The sequence below is a fragment of the Cryptomeria japonica genome, chromosome 8 (genome assembly GCF_030272615.1).
Source record: "Cryptomeria japonica chromosome 8, Sugi_1.0, whole genome shotgun sequence".
Classification (NCBI taxonomy): domain Eukaryota; kingdom Viridiplantae; phylum Streptophyta; class Pinopsida; order Cupressales; family Cupressaceae; genus Cryptomeria; species Cryptomeria japonica.
In genome coordinates, this window is record NC_081412.1 from 334,423,789 (window position 1) to 334,448,250 (window position 24,462).

The 24,462-nt window shown below is 34.9% G+C and overlaps 1 protein-coding gene across 2 annotated transcripts in view; it reads right to left on the reverse strand.

The window, feature by feature from the left end:
- LOC131061529 (SH3 domain-containing protein 2) overlaps nt 1–15,425 on the reverse strand; it is an 81,219-nt gene extending 65,794 nt beyond the window's left edge. The window contains exons 1-4 of one of the 2 annotated variants that reach the window (XM_057995265.2): nt 15,254–15,424; nt 11,272–11,394; nt 11,106–11,175; nt 10,856–11,007 (exon numbers count right to left, since the gene is read on the reverse strand). In XM_057995265.2, coding sequence (XP_057851248.1) covers nt 10,856–11,007; nt 11,106–11,175; nt 11,272–11,394; nt 15,254–15,313 — 405 coding nt within the window. In that variant the 5' untranslated portion in view covers nt 15,314–15,424. Of the gene's footprint in view, nt 1–10,855; nt 11,008–11,105; nt 11,176–11,271; nt 11,395–15,253 lie in introns of both variants that reach the window. The other variant, XM_057995266.2, reaches the window with a different exon arrangement.
- Nucleotides 15,426–24,462: the final 9,037 nt, after the last annotated feature.

Consider the following 24,462-nt stretch of genomic DNA (forward strand, 5'->3'; position numbering starts at 1 on the left):
AGCTTGAGTCCTCCAAGATCCTCAAAAGGTATAAATATTCAAGAAAAAACCGCACAGGAAGAAGAAGACGAAGATCTTTTCTGTTCAGAAAAGAGTTACAGCCCGTGGATTGAAAAAGCAATTGAAACAGAAGAAATGCTAAAAGGAAAATGTTCAATGACAAAAACCTTTTACCCAGGACTAATTTTACATATTTATTTTCCTAATATTAAAAAATATCCATTGGCATTTCTTTATGATATTGGTGCAGATATCAATGTTGCTAGATATAACTGTTTCCCTACAGATCAATGGTTTGAAGCCTCTACTCAAATACATTTTGGCAATGGAAAACATTCATCTACTTTGATGTGCAAAGCTCAAATAATATTATGTGATGGGCATACTGAAAAATTAACATTTGTCCACTATGATGTAGATGGATATGATGGAATTATTGGTAGTAGAAGCATGTCACAATGGGAACCAGTAAATATTGCTGCAGATGCATTTATTCTTAATGAGTACAAAGTCCCAAGACTTTGTAAAGAAAAGGCTTTCACTACAAAGACAGTCATCAACAAGGAGTGCAAAAAGGATAATAGAATCCGGTTTGCAAAACAGACTGAACAGATAACAGATCAGTTAGAACAATTAAAGAAAGAATTTGCAGACATGGTAAGGACAAAGGATCTCAGCCAACATCAAGAAGGATACTTCTGGTAAGGAAATCTTACCCAAAAGAAAAGCTAATTATTTCCTCCTTAGTAAATCTGAAAATGAGATGTGTCAGAAGGAAATTGCAGATTTAATAGATAAAGGTCTAATCTCACCCTCCTCATCATCATTTTGTTGTCATGCAATGTATGTTCCAAAATATGATGAAGATGGAAATGAACTAGCTGAAAAGAGGTTAGTTTCAATTACAAACCTCTTAATGAATGTTTGGAAGATAATCAGCATCCTCTCCCAAGTAAGGAGCACATATGGCAGACTACTCAAGGAGGTAATATTTATTCCAAGTTTGATCTAACAAAAGGATTTTGGCAGATCTCTATTTATCCAGAAGACAGATACAAAAAGGCCTTCTCAGTACCACAAGGTCTGTATCAATGGAATGTTTTACCTTTCGGCATTAAAACAGCTCCTAGTATCTTTCAGCAGCACATGGATATCATCTTTCAACAATATTCAAAATTTATAACTCCCTATATTGATGATATTCTTATCTTTAGCCAAAGTCCAACATCACACGTAGAGCATCTTAAACAATTTCTCCACATTTGTCAATCCTATGGCCTAGCTATTAATCCTGCTAAGTCCCATTTTGCACAAGACAATCTTGTTTTTATAGGCACTTGTCTTCTTCCAAGGGGGAAAATGGAAGCCCAACAGCATATTTTAACCTGCATTGCAAAACTCTTTGTAACCAACCTGTTGATGTGTTTTTTAGCACAATGAAACATAGAATAAAATACCAAGGTATCTTATCCTCTCTTGAATAAAGTCTCTCAAATGTTATGCTTCGCAATCAAATGAGACAACTCCAAGGTTTCTACTATCAGGTCTTGACTCGTGGATAAGCTCAATTGGTTGATGTGATTGCTGGTAATCCAAGGGGACTTACATTGAATACTTGAATGTTGAACGTTTGGATATTGTTGGAACTTGGATTCTAACTATTTGCTTGGAAAATAAAATGGCAAAAAGATAGGGTTTAAGAAGTCTATTCTAATCCTAAGAATTCAGGAACAATAAACAATTGGGTGAACTTCAACCGAGCTCTGCTTCGCCATCAACGAACAACTCCACAAAGCTAGTGTAATCTTCTAGGGAGAGCGAAATGATGTTCAAATCACTATCACTAACAAGGATACTATCAAGGTGATGCATATCAAGGTACGAATAGCAATTGAAGTTAAGCTAATTTAAGAATTCCAATTGACCACACAAGGCAAATTTGCAATCAGCAAATTGCTAGTGGTATGGATAAGTAAATTTCACCATTAATCATTCACAATTCCTTTCATTCATCTAATTAAAACATGAAAGCAAATGAACTGAAAAGTAGAGACCATGCAACTTGTTGAAATGACACAATAATTCACCATAGCTTCAATGAAATCATATGCTCTTTACAACAAGATTTTGGCAACAATCTTTGCCTTCTCCTAATCTAATTTCTATTATAATTGCTAACTAGTTTTTATTCTTCTACTATTGTTGTCATGCTATTAACCTATTAACCCCTTACAAATGAGAAAATTGAGCCTTATATAGATATCTCTTTACAATGAATGGCTCAGATTGATTCACAAATCAATGGCCAAGATCACATGATATAAAACCCTAATTAGGGTTTGTTACAACAAACTCTTATGACCAATGAGAAAATTACATTTAGGTTCAATATTGAATGTGAACCAATGGAATATGAGGGTAGGTAGCTCAAAGTTTGTGCCTCCATATGACAAGTCACGTTCATTGTATCTGGACATGCTAATGTAGAATTCCTCTGATTGGTGGAATGATGACTAGGATGCCATCTCAACTTGCTTGTAGCCTTGATAGATCAACACAAAGTGTTTGAACAATATCTCTTGATACTCAACATTATTCAATTTGCTCAATGTGATGATGATGGGAAGCATCATTATGTTCAAACAAACTTTGATTAACTCTTCTGAAACTATCTGCTTCCTTGATCATGTTTGATATAGACTATGTGATGCCCTTGGTTGATCTTGTCTTGTTTATGATCTACTTGACCTTGAGCTCTAACTTCATCTCTTTCCATTTTGCGTTGCCTCTTCACATCAGACCTTAGTCACCTGCAAAGCAAACAAAAGGGTATGAAAAACATAGAAAACATATTAACTTCACTTACCTTTCACTTCCATATGTCTGATTTTGTGCTCGCTATAGGTATGATGATGCACAGAATTTCACCAAATTTTGTTTATGTTGCCCTCAAATTGGACTGAAAATTTTCCAGATTGGGATCAAAACCTTTGTAAACCAAATTGCCTCTCTTAAAAGTATATTTTGATCAATGAAATGATCAAAATTCTTTGTCCAAATCACTGATCTCCTTTGTCAAATCGCTGCCCTGAAGATGAGAATCACCTTTCAAAATCATCACCTTGAATGTGTTGAAGATAAAAATCGCTGATGTTTTGGACTTGCAGATCAAATTTTGTTTGAATGATGTTTTAAAAATGAACTTGAATGCCTGCTTATATAGGTGCTAAAGACATAAAGTCACCACCTTTCATCTCTAATTCCCAAATAGGCCGACTTTGTATCTTTTTTTAATCCATTTGGACTTGGTGAGCGCTCCTCCTTCACGGCTGACTTCTTTTCTTCTTCAAATCGGTGATTATCCTTTCAATTGCGCCAAATTTTCGGTTTTTATGCTTTTATTTGTACTTGTGTCAAATCGACGACTTTTGCATCTCCATTTGATCCTCTTCATATTGGCGGCTTTCTTGAGTTCATTTGCACCTCTTCATATTGGCAGCTTTCTTCATTTGCACCATTTGATTTGAGCGGCTTTCCAAGCTTCATTTGCACCTAATGATCTTGGCATCTTTTCTTCTTTCATTTAAACCTAGCAATCCTGGCGGTATTTTAAGGTTCACCTTGAGACTTGGGTGGCCTTTTGGATTTCGTTTGCACCTCACCATCATGGCGGCCTTTTGATCTTCGTTTGCACTTGATGAAAACTACCTTCTCAAATCGGTGATTGAGCTTTATTTGCACTTAGGTGTTTTATATTTCATTTGCACCATTTCCATTTCGCACCTCGTTCGTACCTCTTTTCTTCATTAATTTCAAACTTGAGTGAGGCGGCATTTTGTTATCCATTTGTACCAAATTCATTTCGCATTTCGTTCGTGCCACTTTCGAGTCTTAGACTTTCAAACTTGAAGGGTGGTATTTTATCCTTCATTTGGACTAAGTTTGCACCTCGTTTCGTTTGTACCACTTCCATATTGTGAAATCTCCAACTTGAAGGGCAGAATTTTCACCCTCGTTCGTACCTTGTTCATCTTATGTTCCATTTGTATATCAATCAAATCTGGATTTCAAAGCTCTCATTTGTACAAACTTGAAATTGTTAAGCAGTCATTCATCAAGATCTATTTTAGCAAATTCATGCCTTAGCCAATTTTCATTTTGAATCCCAATTCATGCCATTTCAAACCCTAAGACTTTTTCTTGCAAATTAACAACTTTCAACAACACTAACCACCTTAGCAAGGTTGGCAACACAACCTCAATCCTGACTTGACAAGACATATTCAGTTCTCATAAGCAAGGGCTAACAGCTACTAAACTTACCAAGCTAAGACAACCCAGCCAAACACTTAATTAAGCCTAAGCAAAAAGTGGGGGTCCCCATTTGCAATGGGGCGATGTGTGAAAACGTCACAACACAACCATAAGGAACTTTAATGATTCCAAGGTCTCATTAACTATATTGCAGAAGACAGGATTTTGCTGAATAAGCTATTAAAGAAAAACCCACCAGCATGGGAACAGAAACATGATCTGGCCATTCAAAGAATCAAGGAAAAGTGCTCCCAGTTGCCAGCACTACTCTCCCAGAAGATGGAGAAAAGATTGTCGAAACAGATGCTAGTGAGTCAACATGGGTTGGTGTATTAAAAGAAAGGCTTCCTGATGAAAAAGAAGAAATTGTGCGATATGTTTCAGGCACATTTAAGGGGATAGAAGTCAATTATCACAGTACTCACAAAGGAATCCTAGCAGTAGTAAACTCATTCAAATCATTTCATCTATTTATTGCGAACAAGAAATTTCTCTTTAAAAGTGATAATTGTCAGTATACCTTCTATAAAGGGCATGCTAGAATGCTTCAGGAAAACCTGTTGTTTTCCCTGAACCTGATATCTCGAATGAACATGAAATTGAAATGTCTACTCCTGTCGGTAAAAGTATTGTTCTTGGAATCATACCCAGATTCTCAGAATTTATTCCATATGACAATACTGCTAAATTTCAGATCATATCTGCTATAGGCGAAGCTGAGGTACCTAGCCAAAGTAAACTCCTTAACTGGACTAATCTTTGTGCCCGTAAGCATATCTTGCTTACTCAAGACCTCCGCTTTAAACATCAAGCCGTTGAACTTCATCGTGCCAAATTTTAGGCCAGTCAACTTACCAATAGTCATGACCTTCTTGCTAAACTTACCCAGCTTGAAGCTCATCTCTCAGACAAATGGACTCAGAAATTCAAGGCGATCTTTTCAGCCTTCGTACTGATTATAATATATTTAAGAGTCAAGCAAAAGCTAGGTGGGTAGGGCAGCAGAAAACAACTAAAGCACTCAGAATAGAAGTATCAACAGACATTAAAACTGTTCAGCAGATAACTACACAGGAACAGCAAATAGTTGAAAATACCCAGCAGGTGAATCTTGCTATCTAGAAATTAGAACAAACCATAATCTCAGAATCAGTTAGTATTAAAACATGTGTCAGATAACCAATCAAAAGCCGAAAGTCAGCTGAAAATGACTCCTCTTAGGGTCCCATCTTTCCCAAGTAGTGCAGATAGTTATCAACAAGCTCAATATGAAGGGAGAGGTCACCAGCTGAAGCTCCTTGATCTGAAGATTGAAAGAATATGGAACCCAAAAACTGGATCTTATGAAGAAACCCCAGAAAGAAAGGGAAAAGGAAAAATCCAAATTGTGAAAAGGAAAGATTCCATAAATGAATCAAGTGACCCATTCAGAAATATGCAAAACTACAGGGCTGAAACCCCTCTGTAAATCAATTTTGATCAGTTCAACCCCACTGAAAATATGAGAAATATAGATGCTCATAGAGCACGGGTTCAGAACTATCTGAGTACAAATCCATCAATCCCTGCGGCCGAAATCATAAAACAGGCCCTCAATTCCATGACAGGCCTGGCCCGAAAAGCATGGGATAGATTAGAAGAGACATATAGGGATGATCTTCTTCAAAAGGGATTGGATCAAGTATGTGCTCAGTTGATCAGAATGTTTGTTGGAAGAACAGACACCATGGAAAGAATGGCCTATAATAGATTCATAAGAAATAAATGTTGTGAAATGTCTAAATTTGATGAATATTGTATGGAGCAATATCATAATTTTTATTACTCAAGCCATGAACAAAATTTTGAATTAATGTACACAGCCTTTTTAAAAGGCTTTCCAGAAAAAATCAGTGATTACTATAGCATAGAATTCTCGAAAATCTTGTCAAAGAAGGGCTTGAATATAAGGAAATCACATTTCCTCAATTGTGTGAATTCCTAAAAGAAATCAACGAATAAATTTGTGCTGAAATCAAACGCAAGAAAGAAATTAGAAATCTGAGGTCAATATTATCACCAGCCATCTGTAAAAGCCTTCAAGCCAAGTTATATATTCTCTATTAATTAATATATATAAAAATATTAATATATGAAGGTTTCAAATAAAATAATAATAGACTTTTATTATTTAATGAATCTGATATATTAATATATTGACAAAGTGACAAGAACCTGTGTGCAACAAGAAGCAGCAGCAACATACGTATCATCACCTCTCTTCCTGAAGACACTGATATATATAAGACAAATTTGTGCACCAACCTTAACCGAGTTAGTTGGCAGTTGTAGCATCGGTCAGAAACTGTTTTCTTAGTTAAGACAAAAAGCCTCTAAATTATATCCGCTGTTCTTCACAAACTGGAAGAAAACCATCTTCAATATTCTTCACAAATGAAACATTAAAGATACAATGTTTTAAAAACAATTAATAAATTATCGAAGACAGTCAACAACCGACGTATCTATCTTAACTACTTTTCTCCTTTATTAGAAAACAGACACAGGTCTGTATACATGTTGATTCGAAGAGAGTAAAACAAAATATCATGTACCAAAGATGTGTTCAGAAAAATCTGCATTCTTCAGACAAAGTAAGATACGATGATTACTTGTTTGTGTTATGATACCCAATCTGTAGTTCAGTTATGATCATCACACTAACATTCTTCATTGTTTGTATTCCCTTAGAAAATACAGATCGAAGAATGACAAAGCCCTCACAATGGGAGACAAATACAAAACTCCACAAACGAAAGTATGTACTTTGACAAGTAAAAATAAATACTTCAAACTGAGTCAAACAAATTCTCTGCAAGTAGATGAACGGAAACATAAATGACGTCAATGACAAACAGCACTGTCAACAAGTTTTTATCCCAGGTTTATTTCTCCTTGATTGTTGGGCAAATCTTGTGGTGCATACAAAATTAAGGCAGGCATATTATTATTAATTGACTCCAGTTTTTACTTCAGCTATTCTACTTCTAGTTGTGTGTGCTTGCTCATGCCGATTTACATGCACACCAATGTGGAGGAAAAATGTAGTGATGAAAAGTGCATACCTTTACACTTTTCCCTCTTGTTTTATGCCACTTTGCATGAAGCTCAGCATATCAACTTTTCAAAGTGACTAAGCACAAAAGTTTTCCGAAGCCATTTTTCAACCAAGCAAAAGCAAGCAACATTTTCATTTTATAAAACCCTTCTTTTCATTTTGGTGGAAATGAATGGCTCAATGTATACCATACACTGGTTGGCACAGAGACATATTAGTCAGTACCAGACCAGTGCACAACACTGCTGAAGTCAGACCCATTTTCCCCACAGTTCAGAAACAAGCATTTATTAAAATGTTAACTGTGATTTTTTACAATAGTTTTTTTGGTTCATGATTTTTCTAAATACATTTTTTCTGTTTCTGCACCAGGGTGCCTCCTGGAACTGCCCTGGGCATACCCAAGCCAGACCCAGAATGATTTGGTCGGAGTACATCCAGGCAACCAGGCATACCCGATAAGATAGCTAAAGCCTTATATTATTTATATTAATATTCTTAAAGGAAAAACATTACAATGCCTTTTTATTGATCTGAAAACTTCAAATTATATTATATCAATATGCAGCCAAATGACATCTCCCTTTAGTTCTTGGGCGCTACCCAAGCTGGCTGCTTAAATTCTTCAACAATCAAAATATTCCTTAAGGCATCTTTTATAAGAATTCATAAGATTCACTTCCTTACAGTCCAATTGAAGTCTTATTGTAATGTCCCTTTTTTGTAAAAACACTTATTTTTGCCCCAACTCACCATTTCCATGTAAAACAATAAATGGAATAGGATGTGTACCTGATTGAGATCCTGCAATAGGTTAGGAAACCATTGAATTGCATATAATTAATAATATAAATCTTCTAAGAAAGATAATTAAGCATAAATACTCTATGCTTAGGGTTAGGAACATTAACAGCCATAGCTTTTGTCCAATTCCTTATCAAAACTCAACCATAAGAAAGTGGGAGTAAGGAGGAACAATAAGGTGTCCAAGAGACCCTCTACCCTAGGCCCAAGAGCAGAGTGAGAGTCAAAGCCCCCTTGCCCTCATGGGACCATTGGTCAACTACCATGAGGTGGTCTACCTAGTGAGGTATCCTATCACCATTCTCCTTCGTCACTTCCATCCTTATCCTTCTCTTGTGATTAGAATTCCCTTAATTCGATAATCAACCATGATAGAGTTTGGAAAGATACAATAGGGTGTCCTGAACATCCTTCCACTCTAAGTCCAAGAGCGGTGGACTCTGTCTACACCCCCTTGGCCTCATGGGACCATCGGTCAACTACCATGAGGTGGCATACCTAGAGGAGGACCTCTATATAATTGTCCATCATTGATTGTTCCTTATGCCAGATATAATATGAATTACATATACCATGCATAATTATGTAATTATAAATAAATTCTTATTGTATTGTTTATTACCGAGAATGATACACCCAATATAATTGGCCACAAGGCATTGTATAATCTTAATAGACATTCGATGTGCAATTATATTCTGTTATGCTATAAAGTCATGAATAGGGAAGATCATACCTGATCTGCATTAACTGATAATATGGTTGAAATGCTGGCTGGTCCTTTATATTTCAAATTTCTCACAGTCTGCCTAATGTAGCAGTCTGTTATATATGTCTTGGTGGTCTGTTGTTCTTTATCCCTTCAGTTTGCTGATTACTGAAAACGCTTCTCCTTTCTCTAAAGGTTGTTATTTATGTCCTCCTGTGATTAAATAATCTCTGCTGTGTATGCTTCTTCTTTTCCTTTCCTTTATATCTTTCCATGTGACGGAGAGATCACACCTCTTCATCACGTATGCCCTTTGGCAAGAGACACACCCTTTCTACCATTAGCACCCTTTGAAATAGTGCAACTCTTCATTATATCTGCCCTTTGAAAGGGACACAACCTTTCATGATCAGATCCGCACTTCTTATTTAAATCAGATCTGCAATTCTGATTCCCAAATTATCCCCCTCTCAAATGAGGTTCTCTTCTCCCTTTTATATCTCATGTTTGAGGGAGACAATTTTTCATTTTATGTCTTTTGACCATTCATTAACTTAATTAAATTTTAATTATATTCTTTTATATTTTAATTTAATTTTTATTTTTATTCTTTTATATTTTAATTTAATTTTTATTTTTATTCTTTTGTATTTTAATTTTTATTAATATTATTTATTATTAAATTATATTTCAAAATGGGGACATTACACTTACGCAGCCGTGCACTCTCAAAAGGAAATAAGTACCTCATAAAGTTATGCCTTAAATAGTATATTCTAAGTTTCAGCAAATCTAAAATCTTGTGGTGATACTAGAGCGTATTTCTGAGGGAAAATTAATGATCTAGATGATTGACATGAGTACAGTAGGTTAGAAAGACAGTAATATTTGATAGTATTCCAACAAGAAGTAAAGACACAAAAAAAAACTGCCATAGAATAGCAGCTTTTAAACAAAGTATTTTGATTCAAAACCTCAATTCTGAATACAAGTTCACCTAAAGATAACTATAACCCAAATATCTTTTTAATCAACAATTCTCTAGCATAAGTTCCTTAAAGTGTCAACATTGACAATTGTGAGTTCATTCCAAGCCAAGTCGTCTTATGGCATCCCAGCAAAACTGGCTCGTTATGTGCTCATGACCCAGGAAATTGACATATATAATAAAAACTTTCATAATAGTTTTCATTTTGGAATGTTGCTTGAACTAGAATACCATAGTTTTCATTTTGGAATGTTGCTTGAACTAGAATACCCCAAACACAAGAGGTTTTGACTTTCGAGTATGTATTCGAAAAATGAAGGAGCTCAAAAATTATCAGCAAACATTTAACGCATTGGAGTGTCAGAAAGACGAGGCATAAATCTCCCAAAAATCAGAATGCATTCTCCTTAGACAAATGCATCCAACTCTCCAAAATAATTTCCCTTTGTCTTAGAAAGTGATGAGGATTTTATGTAACTTTGATTCCATACATAAAAGCGTAAAACTCATTCTAAATCTGAGTAAAAATCATAGTTTTTCATTTTGGAATATTGCTTGAACATAAATATACCCGAAACACAAGTGACTTTGAGTATTTGTTCCCATGTGAAGAAACTCCAAAATTATTAGCAATATATATCGCATTGAGTAGAAGAAGGATAACAGGCATAAAACTCCCAAAGATCAGAATATATTCTCTTTATACAAATGCATCAAAATATCCAAAATAATTTCCCTTTGCTTTAGAATGTGATAAGGATTTTATATACCTTTTGATATCATACATGAAATGTAACGATCATTCTAGTCTAAATAAATATCAATTAGCATGTTAGTCATATAAAAATGAGAACAAAGCTCAAAGACTTCATGCAATGTATGGCTCTGATTTCATGTGACCCATAGGATCTGTAATAATGAAACATTCCAAAAGTTGCCATACCTGAGAAGCGAGTGATTTATTTAAGTTATCTCGTTCCTTCTCCATATGAGCACGGGCCATGCCATAAATGCATGCAGATTTTGCTAAAAGCCCACCATTGTAACTGGGATTTTCATCTCCATACTTACGACAATCTTCAGATAATTTTGTTCCTTAAAAATGATAAACAAAGAATTTCAAAATTGTTTTACTAGGTAACCATTTCAACATCCATAACAGAACAGTATTTATCTTCCATCGCACAGCATACCTATTTCAATCTGTCTAGAACCAGAGGATACCAACCCTTCAACACCTCGGACAATGTCTCTTTGAAAATGCTGAACAATACAACAAACTAAGAAGATTTAAACGAAATGTTCTCTAATAAGAAAAAATGATTACAACATTATCTATGACCTATTTCGATAGCATACCTTTCCTGTTCGAGTAGAGACAAAAAGCTTCTCAAGCAGTTGGTGTCGTTGCAACTCTACTTCATCTATAACTATTGTATCGGAACTTCCATAACCACTTGAATTGAACTGTTTAAGAACTGCCTGCAGTCCAAAGTGTAGAATCGATAAGAATTAAAAATCCAACCACATGATAAAAGAATGTCCATTATACTTCGTAACTAATGGATAACCTCATAAAAAACTTTCATCACACTTGCAAATAAGTACTAAGAATCTCATTTGCAAAACTATAAATCAACCAATGCCAATGAGAGATACAAATTATAGTGGAAGGGTAGAGGGAAAAAAATCCAGCCAAGTTCCAAATTCCACTCAAGCAGATACTTGTGCATTTATCCCAAACCTGTATAATTCCAAGTGCCCATTTAGTTCTGTGAACATAATTTACCAGATACAGGATAATTTTTTGTATGACACAGAAGGTAATGAAGAATTCCATTCAGTGATGAGTGTTAAATCTTAAGAACATGGTAAGCAGATTCTGCACTAAAAAATTAAACCCTAAACACCAGGAAACTTAAACTTGATAACTCCTCCCAAAAATGCTGATTCTTAATACAAGAATCTACACGTACATCACACTGAAAAATGAACAGTGAATACACATTTTGAACTCTGAAACCTACAACTGTCCTCACATTCAATCTGAAATGAAATAGACGTCACTATCTCAAAACTGGAACGAATTTCAGTCACACCCCGTCTTACTTTTATATATGAAAGTGGTTAATCTAAATAGAAAAAGCCAAAACCTAAGTTAATCTTAGATCTAAGTGTGCCCTTCTTTGCATGATTCAAACAGCCTAGAAAACTGGAAGTTTTTTAACTTAAGCACTTAAGCTGAAAATAGAACAGTAGCTAAAGATGGCACCTAGCTAAATCTGAAAAGTCAAGCTTCCTAAAATACCTCAGTGGATATAGCTGAGAATTTTTAGGAGCTTTTATAAGCATGGAGTCCCATGTATTTTTTTTAATAATGGGGCAAGCTTATAGCTTTACGCTCCAAAATTTCAGAAAGCCCAGTGATCTTGTGATCGCTTTTTAGCAACAAGGAATGTTAAATCTACAATTATATAGCTAAATCCAAAAAATTATGGCAAGAATTTAAAAAATTATAGATGAATGACATGAGACAGCAAAATTTTAGGAAGTGGGCTGGGAAACTTTCAGCCCCACCCTCAAGAAAACTGTTTAGATGTAAAATCCAAAAAATAGGGGTTCCTATTTTCTTGCACGAGATTCTATTTTATCTTGAAGCAGAATTTTCTTCTTCTCATGGGACCCCCTATGATGTCCCCAACTCAAGCCGTGAGGCTTACTGATGCACTGGCTGCCCTTTCCTTGGATTACCCAAGAGGAAGAGGACGTAGAGCATTATTGGATAGATGTGGAGTCTTTGGCTTGTATTCTACTCTATTCTTAAGTTGTAGACACACTTCAGTGACTCCTAGCATAAAGACTTAAGTTGTCCCCCTTTTTGAGTTTAATGACCTAAGTGACATGTATGTTGAGTGATTTAAATAAGCATGTGCCAAAAAGGCAAAGAAGGCGTGGGATTTCAAGAAACCTATTGGCTTACTTTTAGGGATTTTATGTGGAGCATTAGATTGAGTTGGTAGTGGATGAAGTGATGAGGTTAAATCATCCTTTTGGGAGACATTATATAACATTCTAGGGTTCTTTTAGAGCTCATTATGTTATCAGCCTTCTCTCTATTGCTGCTACAATATTTGGCTTAAGGTCTGAGTATCCCTCCTTTTGGAGAGACATATGGGCTCCCCCTAGTCAGAAGGGTGTGTTTGAGTGGAAAGGCTTTAGTCCATGATGCCCTAGCACATCATTTTCAGAGCTGCAATTCCTTATCAGGTTTGGAGGCCATTTTCTGAAGGTGAAATTCAACCATCACGTTCAAATTTGGGTTATCTACAGCAAGGTGTCTTCATGTTTCTGAGAATCATTGAAATAGCAACAGAAAAGACAAGTGGGACAGACCTAGTATTGATTTTCTGGGTATTTTGACAAGGGCAGCTAGGGTTTGAAGTGTTTATGTCTAAATCTGCATACTTTTATCATCTTCACCTCAGAAAAATAAAAGAAATTCAATGTAAATCATTTCTGAAATTTATGGGCAGAATTAGAGTGCTTTTCAATAATTTCTCTATACTCAGAAATTTATTTATATTAGCAGAAAAATCAGATCAATAATCTGAATAAAAATCTGAGTTTTTTGAAGGATTTCTTGTATGCAAATAAAATTTCAGAATTTTCTGTGCCCTATTTTTGGAGATATTGTTGTTTTTCTATTATCCCTATTTGGGGATATTACACCCCTTAATCCACAAAAAAAAGTTCCTGTGGTAGCTCCACGGGATACCTTCCTTATTCTGGAAGAGGATGAAGCTTGCAATACGGTACAGAAGATAAACCTTCAAAATACGGTACAGAAGATAAACTCACTGCTTAAAATAGAACCTTCTCGTGCAAGTGCTGTTCTAAATATAACAGCATACTAATACAAACTGAAAGGCAGCTAAAGCTGGCATGCGTGCCTAGAAAAGTATGCATCCTCCATTTCAGCCTAGAAACCCACTACTGCTCCTACGCCTCCTCACCCTGCTGCTGCCCACAAACTGCATCCTCTCCATACGGTTGTGCACAAGACAGAGGCTGCTGTGATGCTGCTCTGGATCTCCTGAAGTGCGCCTCTCTTGAGCAGAACACAGACTGAGCAACTAGGTAAAAACTCTAACAATGAATTGCAGGTCTCAAGAAGTTGAACTAATGAAGGAAAAAATTTGAAAAACTGTGTAAGAACAATCAGTGAAACCAGATGCAGTTTGAAAGCGACAATTATGTTCAGGCATGAGGAAAAGAAATCTTGACAAATTAACTAGAGCATAATTTTGCCTCACAAAATGCTGCAATATATCTATTCAAACAAACTTCATCACACAAAATGGCTCAACAGAATGTGATAAACACAGAGAGACTTTATCAGCATTATATCATGACACAAAATTAACAATTAGTAAATCTTATCATTTTAACATTTTTTCTTCATCCTAATGATGGATCACAGAGTATGATCAAAAAGATCAATGCTAAAAACTCATACACAGTTACATCCAGAAATACTTCCAATCAATAATTAGTGGATGTGATAATTAAACTCACAGAAAATTCACCATACGTAACTACTGAAAAACTGTTATAAGTAGTTAAATATTAAAGGTATCAGAATCGGTAACGTAGGTAACATATAATATGACCAGAAATGTCACGGGTAAATATATGTCTGCTAAATCTTTCCCACTAATTTTCAAAAATATTCAAGAGTAGAGAAATTTCCTATTTTACAAACATTGTATGTATGAAAATGAATTCAAATAAAATAAAAAATGGTCAAATCTGTGGGTTCACAATTTAGTAGAGAGAAATTTCCCTACTGAAATTCATAATTGAAAGTTTGAATTGTTGTTAACTTCTAAACATACTAGTGCATGGGCATCAACAGCAATTCAGGTGAAATGAGGATGCAGTATCTTGATTTCTAACTGAAGAAGAGTACCATAGGATAAATTTATTTTCTTTACAAGAGATCTAAATAGTTTGTTCCTGACTTCTGTTGAAACCTACAGAGAAAAAGCCAACGAGAGCATTCTAGTGTAAAGAAACAGTGGAGGGATCTTTTGTCAAATAGTGCATTTCCCTCGGATGCATTGTTCTCGACATTATAGTAGATATGAGGTTCATTAGACGTTTTCTACATCCTAATTCTAGGATCATTGAGTGGGTTCCCAAACATTGTTCCACTACCACAAGAACTACTACTACCACTCCCAATACTCCAATGCGTTACCAAACATTAATCCACAACCACTAGCACTGCCATACTGGCAATGCTCCAATGAGGATCAAGGCAAGTGATGCTTCTGCTTACCTGCTGCTGCTTAGCAACCTGTTCTCTCAACTTGTTCGCTTGTTTTCTCAGTGCATCCATTGCTGAAGGAGAATTCAGGCCACCAGATCCGAAATGAAACCAGGTCAAACTGGATATCTCGCCGCTTGCCACTCTTCAAACAACGGACGGGTAATAAACCTTTTTATCTCGTGCTAATTAGGTAAAGACAAAGGAATGTATTTACATGTAAAGGAAAACGAACTTTACCGAAGTCTAATCAAGCTAATCCAATCAAATTGATACAAATAGGCACATTTAATCTAGATTAATAAATTTCATATTCGTATTTTGAAATATAAAATGTTGAATACGGAAAGTAAATGTAATTAATATTGAAATATAAAAGTTATTTAGAGTGTGTTGAAATATGAATAAAATTTGGTTATAGGATTGAAATGTGAATGTCTCCATAACAAGAACATAATATTATATATAATTTTCTTTTTTAGAATAGAATTTTTATTTGTTTTATATGGGGTTGGGTTCAAGAATTAGGATTAAGTATGCTCGCGAAAATGTCTAGTTCTTTTAAATTTAATTTGGAATTATTTACAACTTTTTTATTTGTTCATCTAATTCATCTTTGTTGGTGTAATTATTTATTCATCTTGGATATAATTACACTTTACTTAAGTTTACTTCGATACATGCACAACATTATAGTTTGCATATGAGACACTTAGGGAGATGTGCTACATTGGGAGTGTGTATGTAGGAAAATTTCCACTTTTTATGGTGTGATTTTGTTACTACTCTATCATATCCACTTATTGTGGAGTGATAGTTCCACCTTCGGTGGGTGATCCACCTCATGTGGAATATTTTACTATTTCTCCTACCTACCCCTACCTACCCTTGCATTTCATTAAGTCACATGTCATCATTGTGTTCTCTCTTGTCTCTTAGCCTTATCTTTATAAGCAGGCTTATCCTACATTGTATGATATATAATCTTGATGATCTAGTTGATTACAATTTGCATCATTGATAGGAATATAGTTTATTCTTGTCACATTTTGTTCTCTATTATTTGTGCTTTTCATTGCCTCTAGATCTTGGCAAATTCTCACATGGCATCGGAGCTATTAGAGTGCCTTTGGTTTGTCAATTGAAAGAAAATTGGGGTTTTGCATTTTGGAGTTTTCTATTGCAGGTTATTACTGGAGCTTGTTGGGTCAAATCTAAGGTCACCATTGGATTGAGGAGGTTCAAGAAAGTCAAAATCGCCATTTGTTTCGTCCAGATCCGACATCTAAGGCCAAATCTAGAGCCGTTTGAAGGTAGATGGTGGTGACTTGTCCCAGGAGCGATCTGCAATTTTGGAGCATCTTTTGTCAAATCTGTCATCGCCATTGCGCTCAAAAGGCTCAAAAATTATAAAATCACCTATTCATTCGTCCAAATCGGAGCTCATCACCCCAAGGTGAAAAAATCCTCTCCTGGTTGTTGTACGGACGTCATTATTGCAGGGTATAAATTTTTTTTTTTTTAAATTATATTTTGTTTTTGTATTTTTTTAGAAAATTAAAAAAATAATAATAATATTTAAAACGAATTTTTAATAATTTGGGTGGGGGGTTTATTTTGTTGCAGGTGTTGTGCAGACACTGTGGGTCTCGCAATGTACCTGCAGTCCCGTAGAGTACCTGCAAGTACGTCGTGTACTTGTGAGTAACCGCAAGCACTGCAGTCAATTGCAGCGTACTTACGGTCCCGCAAAGTACCGCAGTGTACCTGCAGGTAGCCGCAGGGGCTTTAATTTTTTTTTTAATTTTCTTAATTAAATTTTTTAATAATGTTTTTTATATTTTATTTTGTTTTGATTTTTTTATATTTTTTGTTTTTAAAAATCAAAAAATCCTAAAAAAATTGATTTTTCTTTATTAATTTTTTAATAAAGTTTTTTTTTTAATAATCTTTTATTTAAGTTTTTTTTTAAGTTAAAAAATTTACTTACGCCTTTTTTTAAGTTTTTTTTAATTATTTTTTTAATAAAGTTTTTTAGGGGCATTTTAATAAAAAAAAATTATTAAGCTTTTAATTAAGTTTCTAAAAACAAAATATCATAAATAAGCAAAAATGGGAACAAAATTTTTCTTGTCTACCATACCTGTCTTGCAACGCTTCCAACCGGTAGCCAAGGGGGGGCGCCTATTGCTCCTATATTTTGCTTGGCGACATCCCAATCGGAGGCATCTTCATCTGCAGTATTCTACAGGGCTTCTTTGATGGCATCATCTTCATGTTTCCATATTTGCATGCTCTTGCTTGAGCAATGTTGTACTCGCACTATCATAAAGTGTCACACCTCTTTGTATCTTGTCTTTGATGACATATTTGATGTAATCCTCTTGTACACGTAGATTAGGAATATCTTGTGAGACTTGGTGCATGGCTCCAATTGAGACTTAGATTGTACACATTTGTGCATGGCTCCTGTGAGACTTTGACTGTATCAATATTTTTGTCATTTATGAGTATCCAGTTGATGCTCAAAGCAGGTTGTCTCCATGTCTGATCTTCATTTTGTTGCAACGAGTGATTCATCGTCATCGACTTGGTACCAGGTTTTGTCACACTTTGACATTATTGGTGTACCATCTTTGTAGGAGATTTTACATCGAGGGGGGGCTTCATGGTCTCCTCTTCTCTCTTATTCATCATTGAGAGCATTGTGTGCTTTCATCGTCTCTCTTTTGGGGGGGAGTTTTTTCCCATGTGGTTTTTCTCTCTTTCCCCGCTTTATGAGAGATTGTTTGCATGCATTTGCATTTGTACATGGGTACCTAACATGGCCTTGTAGTCGGGACCCATCTTGCATTGCTTAGTTGCATTGTAGACTTAAGTGCATTCCCCTAAGTTGCACTTAAGGGGGGGTGTTGGTGTAATTATTTATTCATCTTGGATATAATTACACTTTACTTAAGTTTACTTAGGTACATGCACAACATTCCAATTTGCATATGAGACACTTAGGGAGATGTGCTACATTGGGAGTGTGTATGTAGGAGAATTTCCACATTTTATGGTGTGATCTTGTTACTACTCTATCATATCCACTTATTGTGGAGTGATAATTCCACCTTCGGTGGGTGATCCACCTCACGTGGAATATTTCACTATTTCTCCTACCTACCCTTGCATCGCATTGAGTCACATGTCATCATTGTGTGCTCTCTTGTCTCTTAGCCTTGTCTTTATAAGCAGGTTTATCCTACATTGTATGATATATAATCTTGATGATCCAGTTGATCATATTTTGCATCATTGATAGGAATATAGTTTATTCTTGTCACATTTTGTTCTTTCTTATTTGTGCTTTCCATTGCCTCTAGATCTTGGCAAATTCTCACAGTCTTTGCTTCTTGTATATTTTTTTTCTATCTAAGGACTGGCAATATTTAAAAATACTCTGGATGGGATGTCCTATCACAAAGGCATACATTCCCCTAGGTCAACCCAAGGAAATGTACATGTATGGGACTAAAACCAAAACTTTTCACATATGCATAAGCTCCCAAAATGCTTGTGTGAATCTAGATTATTTTCATTACACCAATAACGTGTTGTAAGGTAAACGATATGGCCAATAAAGCTCAAATGATGTGAAAATCCTTAAAAATAATAGGATGAATGCCTTGAATTCCTTCTCAAATTCATACTTATTCAATCCTTAGATTAAAAAGAACTAGCAAGAGTGGGTCAAATTTTGAATTTGAAAGGTCAAATCTAGAACTATAAGGTTGACCATAGACTTGACTTGAGGCCAAAAATAGGGTCAAACCAAGATAGGTAACAATTCCTTAGGAATATGTGCATGTGTAGTAACAAGTGTATGAATAGGATGAATATATTGGGATGTGAGAACATATTTATGATGTAAGGATAAGTCTATATGAGTTATGTAATGAAAGAGTACGTGGCATAGGAAAAATAATTGACTACATAAAAAAAGTGATATTTTTTATATGTTAGTGTCTGAGTACCTAAAAGTTAGCAAGCATCTATGGTAGTTTGATAATAATCCGATAACCTAGCTCCATGACCTTACATGGCATGAAAATTAACAATCTCAACTTTCAACTCTTTTCTCCATGGTGAAATTGTTGTGTAATCCTCTCAATGTATCCTATATGTTGCATTTAATCAACCCTGGTCACTTGAAAAGTTTATGCAACCTCTTTTATATATATGTTTATTTGTGCGTGTATTGTTTTCTACCTTAAGAAGTGAGTTTTATCCTAAATTCATGGGTTCACCCTAGCAATGAATTTTCATTGAATGGGGAAGGCTTGTAATTTAAAGCCAATGCATGAGCATATAAATGAGGGGCCTTTTTCTAAATTTTGGTCATTTTAGCATGAGTTTGTGCCCATCCTAGGCTACCCTATTTTTAGAATTTATTTATTTTCATCTAAAAATGTAAACCTAAACATATTTTTTAATAGATACATCATTTCAACCATTAGAAGGGTCCACGTTTTTTTCTATTGAATAACTCTAGCATTCATATGACTTTGAGACCAACCAAAAGGCTTCCAATTTCAACCTTTTGCATAGCCATTACAATTCATTTACATCATTGTCGCTAAATTGTAGATTATCTCTCTTTAACCATTAAAGGATACTCCACAAGTTGAAGGAAGAGAAAGATATTGAGAAACAAGATTCCTAAGGACATTTTCAACAACCAAATTTCTTCTAGACCTTGGATGTGACTAACTTTAGTGTGGAATTCTAGTTAGATTTATTTTGAGTTATCAAACTAGTTTCCTATCTATCAAAAGATATGTATAGTCGTAGAAATAGTTTGTAGTGTAAACTATAGATCTTCATATTTTAATATAAAATTATATCTATTTTCCAAAATCATTATTTAAAAATAGTAAACATTTTCAATATTATTGCTTCAAAGCATCTTATAAATTCACTATAAAAATTATTACACTACTTCAATGTTTATTGAGAAATAAATCAAAGTTTGTCATTTATAGCATATAAAAATGTGTAATATTAAAAAATGAACACCCTTCCACAATTCCAAGTAATGTTTTGGTCTTTTTTTAGTGTTTGTAACCCCTAATATGTTCCTCGGCTCATTTGGCCTTGCCTCACCCTTTTCCCATCCTTGGTGGTAACCACTATATGTAGTTTCATGTGTTTTTTCTCTTTTCTATTTTAATTGTTGTTGCACAGCAAGTATTTAAATTACGTATCATATTGGACACTAGCACAACATATGGTTGTTTGCATGACATGCTAGCATCCACTAATAGTTTAGCTATAAAACAACAATTTCTCTTTAAAAAAATCACCTATCTTCCACTAAGCATACATTGCAACCACCTTGGAATGGATCTCAATGGCTATTTGAAATATGCCAACTAGGAATTGGCTCTAATCTGATTTATTTGTTTCAATCTAAGTCTTTGACCAGTGAATAGGTGTTTTGGTTTTTTTGGAGAAGTTTTGAGTTTTATGCTTTTTTGAGGTTTTGTACTTGTAGATTTGATAACAAAGAATGGAGAACAAATACAACACATAATAGAATAGTTGTCTAGAATTGAATTTCAAAACTCTGATTTATTTATTAGCAAACTATAAATTCAAAAAATGAACAATTTTCTGCATCTAGAGCTCAAAAATTGGCATACCAAGTGTCCCACGCTAGCCTGGATGAACGTATTTTAATGTTGGAAGTGGTGCAAAAGACAATGATGATATGATGAAACAGTAAGGATCCGGATAACTACTGAGAGGGGGGGTGAATCAGTAGATAGAATAACCAACCAAACTCAAAACCCAACTCATAAATCAATCTCTGAACTAATTGGTTCAAACACTGAACTACAAATTGCAACTGCACTGTCAGGTTTACCGGTTGACTGGCATAACAAAATAATAGTATAACAGATCTGAAACTCTCAAACCATTAAACCAAAACATTAAACCACTTTACTAATAATAGTAAAAGCACATTTCAGATTATTGTCAGTCACCTTAACACATCTAAGTGGATTTGCTAGTTAAACAAATTAACCATATCAAAACATAACCACAAAAACCATTCACAACTTGACACAATGATTTTTGATGTGGAAACCCAAATGGGAAACACCGCGGTGGGGATGAATACCCACAATTATTCTGAACTCTTTTGAAGTTCGCCCTGTTAGGAGCCAAGCCTATTAAAGCTTTATAAAAATGTCGTGTTAGGGACCACCCGGTTAAGAGATTGACTACAATGCCCTAATAAAAGCAATACCCTGTTAAGAGTAACGTCGATAGAGGATTTGAAATCCAAGCTAATGGATCACCTGGTTAGAGGATTTAGAAAGCACTAAACCTGTCAAAGCTTACCTGGTTAAGGGATTTAATTGTTGTAATTGTTAGAGAACAACAGGGTTTTGTTGATCTGGTAAATAAGACTACTCTGCTTGATCAGATCCTTTTCATGCTCCTATCTGCCTTCACACATACTGTAGATACTCCTTCTAGTTTGACAATCAATCACACTGACACTTAAGCAAAAATTGCCAACACTACAACAAAACAACTCATCAACCTTATAGGCAAAACAATAGGTCGATAACACATCATGAACCTAAGATCTCATAGAGATTACAAACAAATTAGTTCAAACATGATCGTTGGATTACATAGCAATCATTGCACATTGTACAAGACAACCTCGACCGCTCCTTGATCACCGCTCATTGAATCCTGTAACTCATCACGCAGTTTCCTCTTCATACAATGTACTCGCTCATTCCCAAGATAAAATAGTTATCTCTACGCGCCAAAACAACTTTGAAACTCATCACGTGCATCATGCATGCGTGGCATAATCATCTCTGATCACTATTTGATCATAGATCAACACAGCCGATTCACCAAGATCTATCGGTTAGGGTTTGGCATATCAATAGGTAGGGTTACCAGTTGATCTCACTACTTCTAAAGTAATATCGGTTTCCTTCACTAGCTCAACTATCGATTGCATTACAACTTCCATTACCAGTTACAATTGACATCAATGACAACACTTAAACTTCATTAATGCAATCTTCATGAAAATGCCAACAGATAATACTGGAGCCTCCAAGTGATATCAATTGCTCCAAACTTATTTATTTGCTTCACTAATAATTATCTAAAACAAATAGATGGATAAATGGCAGATTTGGTGCAAGTTCTTCAAAGTTGTCAGGCAAGGTCCTTGGATTTGACTGATTTTTCCCAATAAATTATTGATACCAATCAAATAAGTCATCAAAACCCTGATTGAACCTCTGATTTGTTGATTATTATTACCAACAGTGAATTCTAAAACAAAATTCAATTCTAAAACCCTTCTATTTATTTATTCTAATCTCCTAGGCAAGATTTGAATTGTATGGCCTGCATTAATTGGCTCTCTGCTTGTTGGAAATGTCTTCTATGTTGCTTAGATCTCCAAATTTTTGTCTCAGATTTATTGTAAATGCAATATTCCTCAAAAATTTGGTCCCTAATGGTCTGAAAGAGGATCCTTCAATGCTGCAAGTGTGTGGGTTTTTGTCCAAACACTATAAAAGATTGAGAGATTTCGTTCCCAACCCGAATTCCAATGGTGGCTTGCTGTTGCAGACCTCTCCAATGCTGAAAGTATAAAAAAATGAATTCAATAATGCCCAAAATAGTCTCCAAAATATTTTTTTATTGGCTTCAAACCCTAATTCAAATTTGGAGTTAGGGTTGTACTTTTGGCATCATAGAACATATTAAAATATATTTTTTAATTAAAAAATAACTTCCCCTAAGAGTTTTAACACATTGAGGGTCTAATTCCACATTAAAAGTGGCCATATTATTAAGTTATAACTTCTAGGAAAATGTGCCAAGGGGGCACTTTATTAATATAAAGTGATTATATTATTTCACTTTATTATTATTTATTTTATTTAACTTAGGAAATATTTTAATATTTCCTAATTTATTCATAAAAAGCTCAAATAAGCTCAAAAGTAAAAACTGATTGTAGCCACCTGATTGTGAAGAATTCCTAAACCTCATAGGCCAACTGGTAGTTCTCCTCTAAAATCTAGGGACGCTCCTATAAAGTAAGAGACTGGCCTTGTCAACTTGAAAAATGAACCCCAATGGTCCTCCTATGTTGTGTGCACCTCTGGAAGGTCAGTCAGTGAACTAGGAGTTCCTCCTAAAAAATAGGAGATGCACTCAAAGTTTCCAAAATATTCCCAGAGGTCTCCGGATGCCCCTTAAATCACTCCTAGTCAATCCCTAAAAAATAGGGATCCCTCATAAATTTTAGGAAACTATTGTCAACTGCTCCAAAATGCTTAAAAGGCTCATGCATGACTCTCTAAGCCCCTAATTTCCTTCCCTCCATGCTCTGCTGGCTTACGGGAACTAGATAATAGACCAACCCTGCTAGAAATGTTGTCACTAAGGAAGGACAAAAATTGGGGACATGACACTATTCAAGTTTTTTAGCTCCTCATATTCCATTTGGGCTCTAATTTTGAATTATCATCGAATTTTTGAATCTCTCAAGCTATATTTCTAGCATTTTATAGCTCTCTACACCATTCTTGAGCACTCTTGTTAGTTCAATATTGTCTTCAAGAGTTTTTGTCACCATTGAGGGAAAACATTATGATTTACATATGTTAATATTTATGTATCCATTTAATTTTGTTCATCATTAGTGTTATTGTTATCATTGCAATCTTTCTATGTTGTAGACACCTCTATTGCCACATTGATAACTTTATTTTCATTTCCTTTAGCAATCTAACACACACTAGCTCATCACTTATTATAGAGAGGCTGGAGTGGTATTTATAGATTTCATTTTTCTCTTTTTTTCCAAGCAATAGGTTTGTTTACAATCTATATAAATGCCTAGAGATTTACTTGTACTCTCCCTTATTTCATTCATTACATTTGATTTATCTACTTTAGTTTTATTTTGATCATCTCTATGTTATAAAGTATCCTTCTCATTAAGTCCTACATTCTGCTTCCAAAATAGTAGAACTTCCTCCTACCTTCAAGGTCAAGGGTATTTCATCGAGAAGGTAAAACAGGGGTTCATCAACAAAGTATGGATGGTTAAATGACTACTTTGAGAGTGGGTAATCTCATACACTTTGAGATCAACTTAAACTCAAGAGAGTGTTCCT